We start from the raw sequence: 5,214 nt of genomic DNA, 5'->3' as shown, positions 1-5,214 counted from the left end.
AATGGGGATAAACCCCCCAAAAATGGGGATGAGACGCCAAAAAAATGGGGATAAAACCCCCAAAAAATAGGATGAGACCCTCAAAATGGGGATAAAACCTCCAAAAATGGGGACGAGACCTCACACAATGGGGATCAAACCCCCAAAAATGAGGATGAGACCCAAATAATGGGGATAAACCCCCCAAAAACGGGGACGAGACCCCACACAATGGGGATAAAACCTCCAACAAATGGGGATAAACCCCCCAAAAATGGGGATGAGACGCCAAAAAAATGGGGATAAAACCCCCAAAAAATAGGATGAGACCCTCAAAATGGGGATAAAACCTCCAAAAATGGGGACGAGACCTCACACAATGGGGATCAAACCCCCAAAAATGAGGATGAGACCCAACTAATGGGGAATAAACCCCCCAAAAACGGGGACGAGACCCCACACAATGGGGATAAAACCTCCAACAAATGGGGATAAACCCCCCAAAAATGGGGATGAGACGCCAAAAAAATGGGGATAAAACCCCCAAAAAATAGGATGAGACCCAAATAATGGGGATAAACCCCCCAAAAACGGGGACGAGACCCCACACAATGGGGATAAAACCTCCAACAAATGGGGATAAACCCCCCAAAAATGGGGATGAGACGCCAAAAAAATGGGGATAAAACCCCCAAAAAATAGGATGAGACCCTCAAAATGGGGATAAAACCTCCAAAAATGGGGACGAGACCCCACACAATGGGGATAAAACCTCCAACAAATGGGGATAAACCCCCCAAAAATGGGGATGAGACCTCCAAAACCTGGGGATGAGCCCCCCAGGAACGGGGAGGAGCCAGGGTGGGAATTGCCGGGAAGCAGGGAGGGAATTGCCGACCTCTGGCGCTTGCGGGGCAGGCTGTTGTTCTTGATGAGCAGGGCCTTGATGTGCTCGCCCAGGAGGTCGTCGTGGCGCAGCCCCCAGTGCCGCAGGATGCTGGTGGTGAACTGGTCCTCGGGGTGGCACGGCCGGCTCAGCACCATCTTCACCATCTCCTCGCTGGGCCTGCGGGAAAGCGGGAATGGGGAAGGGCGGGAGAGTCCCACTGGGAATTTGGGGGATGGCGGGAGAATCGCCCCGGGGGAATGGGGAATGAGAATCCCCCTGGGAATGGGGAATGGCGGGAGAGTCCCACTGGGAATTTGGGAATGGTGGGAGAACCCCCCTGGGAATGGGGAATGAGAATCCCCCTGGGAATGGGGAATGGCGGGAGAGTCCCACTGGGAATTTGGGAATGGTGGGAGAACCCCCCTGGGAATGGGGAATGAGAATCCCCCTGGGAATGGGGAATGGCGGGAGAGTCCCACTGGGAATTTGGGAATGGTGGGAGAACCCCCCTGGGAATGGGGAATGAGAATCCCACTGGGAATTTGGGAATGAGAATCCCCCTGGGAATGGGGAATGGCGGGAGAGTCCCACTGGGAATTTGGGAATGGTGGGAGAACCCCCCTGGGAATGGGGAATGAGAATCCCCCTGGGAATGGGGAACGAGAATCTCCCTGGGAATGGGGAATGGTGGGAGAAACCCCCTGGGAATGGGGAATGAGAACCCCCTGGGAATGGGGAACGAGAATCCCCCCTGGAATTTGGGAATGGTGGGAGAACCCCTCCCTGGGAATGGGGAATGGTGGGAGAAACCCCCTGGGAATGGGGAATGAGAATCCCACTGGGAATTTGGGAAATGGCAGGAGAACCCCCCCTGGGAATGGGGAATGAGAATCCCACTGGGAATGGGGAATGGTGGGAGAAACCCCCTGGGAATGGGGAACGAGAACCCCCCTGGAATTTGGGAATGGTGGGAGAATCCCCCCCTGGAATTTGGGAATGGCGGGAGAATCCCCTGGGAATGGGGAATGAGAACCCCCCTGGAATTTGGGAACAGCAGGAGAATCCCCCCTGGAATTTGGGAACGGCGCGAGAATCCCCCTCGGTGCCCTCCAGAGTTGCCCCCGTCTGGGATTCCAGGCACTGCCCCGGTATCCCAGCGCATCCCAGCGCATCCCAGCTCCCATGGAGACACAGGGACAGTCCCGGTGGGCCCAACAAACCTCATCGGTGCCCCCCAGACCATTCCAGAACCCCTCTAGACCCCCTCAATGCCCCCCCAAATCCAGGATTCCAAGGCACCGCCAGGGATTCCCAGAATCCCAGCACATCCCCATTCCCACGGGGACATTCCCAAGGTCCCCCCCCGCAGCACTCACTTTTCCCTGCGGAGCTGCAGCAGGAGGCAGGACAGGGCCTCGGGATGCTCTGGAAGGGGGGAAGGAGAGGCTGAGCGGGGCTGGGGGCCGGGAATATTCCCCCCCTCGGGAATGTCCCCGTCGGGAATGTCCCTGTCGGGAATGTCCCCGTCGGGAATGCCGCTCACCCTTGTACTTGAGGTGCTGCAGGATGGGGATGATGGTCTCCAGCGGGATGTTGTGCGCCAGGAAGAGCTGCCAGGTGCAGTACTGCTCAAAGGTCTCCCAGTCCAGGCTCTGAACTGGGATGGGAGCGCGGAGTGGGGATGGGAATAGCGGGGACAACCGGGATAACGGGGGTGGGGAACGGGAATAACGGGGATAACGGGGATAACAGGGATAACGGGGGTGGGGAACGGGGATAACGGGGATAACGGGGACAACCGGGATAACGGGGGTGGATAATGGGGCAACAGGGACAGCGGGGACCACGGGGATAATGGGGATGGGGAACGGGGATAACGGGGATAACAGGGACAGTGGGGGCAAATGGGATAATGGGGGATGGGGAACAGAGATAACAGGGATAACAGGGATAAAAGGACAAACGGGATAACGGGGATGGGGAACGGGGATAACAGGGATAACGGGGACAGTGGGGACAAACAGGATAACGGGGGTGGATAATGGGGATGGGGAACAGGGATAACAGGGACAGCGGGGACAACCGGGATAACGGGGGTGGGGAACGGGGATAACAGGGATAACAGGGACAGCGGGGGCAAATGGGATAATGGGGGTGGGGAACGGGGATAATGGGGATAACGGGGACAGTGGGGACATACGGGATAACAGGGGTGGATAATGGGGCAACAGGGATAACAGGGACAGCGGGGACCAGGCGGATAACGGGGATGGGGAACGGGGATGGGGAACGGGGACAGGGAACGGGGAGAACGGGGATAACAGGGACAGTGGGGACAAACAGGATAACGGGGGTGGATAATGGGGATGGGGAACAGGGATAACAGGGATAACAGGGATAACAGGGACAGTGGGGACACACGGGATAATGGGGGTGGGGAACGGGGATGGATAACGGGGATGGGGAATGGGGATGGGGAAGGGGATAACAGGGACAGCAGGGGCAAATGGGATAACGGGTGGATAACAGGGACAGGGGGATAACAGGGATGGGGAACAGGGATGGGGAATGGGGGTGGAGAACAGAGACAACGGGGATAACAGGGACAGTGGGGACAAACAGGATAAAGGGGGGTGGATAACGGGGACAACGGGGACAGCGGGGACCAGGGGGATAACGGGGATGGGGAACGGGGATGGGGAACGGGGATGGGGAACAAGGACAAGAGAGATGACAAGAGGGCCAAGGGGGACAACAAGGATAACCGGAATAACGGGAACAACAAGGATAACAGGGATGGAGGACAGGGCCAATGGGGATAACAGGGATCTGTCTCAGCCCCTTGCCGAGCTCTGGGCACCCCCAAACCTGCCTGGGGTCCCCCCATCCCTCTGGGCACTGGGAATGGGGACGGAGCCCTGTCCCGGGAAAGGGCTGCGGGGACAGAGTTAACGAGGCTCCTTAATTAACAGGCTTATCCCAAAGCTGGATCAGGGAGAGCGGGATTTGTTCTGGGAACACCGAGGGACCCCACGGAGAGGCCGCGGAGCTGGGGCCGATTTTGGGATTTTCCGGGCTCATTCCCTGCCTGGCACCGCGGGAGCTCCCGGGAATCCCAGGCGGTGGAAGCACGGGAGCGCAGCGGGCACGGGGATAAACCCCACAATCCGGCTTGGGGCCGTGAGCCTTTAATGCCCGCAGGAAATCCAGCCCTCGGGATACCACGGGATGGGCAGATCCAGGGATCCCCCTCTGGACACGGCTGGGAAGGGCCAGGCCGGGGTTTGGGGCAAGGCAGAAGGGGGCAGCCCGGGAATTGCGGTGCCCAATTCCCGGGAACGGCGCTCACTGAGGATGTTGAGCACGGAATCCTTGCGGAACATGACGAGGTTTCCCATCATCACGTGGCACACGAGCTCCTGGAGCTGGGGGAGAACAGGGAAGGGGGTCAGGGGGGTGGGATCCGCCGGGAAAGGCACCAGGAGCATCCCTGGGATCCCTGGGTTGGGAGCTGGGGGGGCTCCCCACACACAGAGCCCACTCCGGCTCTCATCCTCCTTTTCCCTGCTCCCCTGGATCCTCTGGATCCCTGCTTCCGGTTCTCCTTCCTCCCTGCTCCTCTGGATCCCTCCTCCTCATCCTCTGGATCCTCTGGATCCCTGCTTCTGGTCCTCCTTCCTCCCTGCTCCTCTGGATCCCTACTCCTCATCCTCTGGATCCTCTGGATCTCTGCTCCTGGTCCTCCTTCCTCCCTGCTCCTCTGGATCCCTACCCCTCATCCTCTGGATCTCTGCTCCTGGTTCTCCTTCCTCCCTGCTCTTCTGGATCCCTACTCCTCATCCTCTGGATCTCTGCTCCTGGGTCTCCTTCCTCCCTGCTCCTCTGGATCCCTACTCCTCATCCTCTGGATCTCTGCTCCTGGGTCTCCTTCCTCCCTGCTCTTCTGGATCCCTACCCCTCATCCTCTGGATCCTCTGGATCCCTGCTCCTGGTTCTCCTTCCTCCCTGCTCCTCTTCATCCCCTGGATCCCAGCTCTTCATCCTCCTTCTTTCCAGTTCTTCAATCCCTGGATCCCTGCTCCTCGTGCCCTGGATCCTCTGGATCCCTGCTCCTCTGGATCTCACGGGATCCTCTGGATCCAGCCCCCCCAGAGCCCCACAGGGAAGCTCTTGGAGAAGCCCAGGAAGGCCCCAAGGAACGGCAGGAGGGAGGGGAAGGAAAACGCTCCGGGAAGCACCGACCCTTTGGATTTCGGCACATCCGGGCTCAGACCTCCCCCGCCCCCGCCTCCCACCCCAAGGAAAACCCGCTGGCGCCGCATTCCCGGCCCGGGAAGGGCAGGAGT

General features: G+C 59.0%; 1 protein-coding gene across 1 annotated transcript in view; it reads right to left on the bottom strand.

The window, feature by feature from the left end:
• INTS3 (integrator complex subunit 3) overlaps positions 1-5,214 on the bottom strand; it is a 44,214-nt gene that overhangs the window by 1,665 nt on the left and 37,335 nt on the right. The window contains exons 27-30 of the mRNA XM_017740045.1: positions 4,218-4,293; positions 2,412-2,525; positions 2,245-2,293; positions 398-1,045 (exon numbers count right to left, since the gene is read on the bottom strand). Of these exons, the coding sequence (XP_017595534.1) occupies positions 398-1,045; positions 2,245-2,293; positions 2,412-2,525; positions 4,218-4,293 (887 nt within the window). The remainder of the gene's footprint in view (positions 1-397; positions 1,046-2,244; positions 2,294-2,411; positions 2,526-4,217; positions 4,294-5,214) is intronic.

The sequence above is a fragment of the Corvus brachyrhynchos genome, unplaced genomic scaffold (genome assembly GCF_000691975.1).
Source record: "Corvus brachyrhynchos isolate BGI_N302 unplaced genomic scaffold, ASM69197v1 scaffold787, whole genome shotgun sequence".
NCBI lineage: Eukaryota > Metazoa > Chordata > Aves > Passeriformes > Corvidae > Corvus > Corvus brachyrhynchos.
This window is presented reverse-complemented; position numbering and strand designations above follow the sequence as displayed.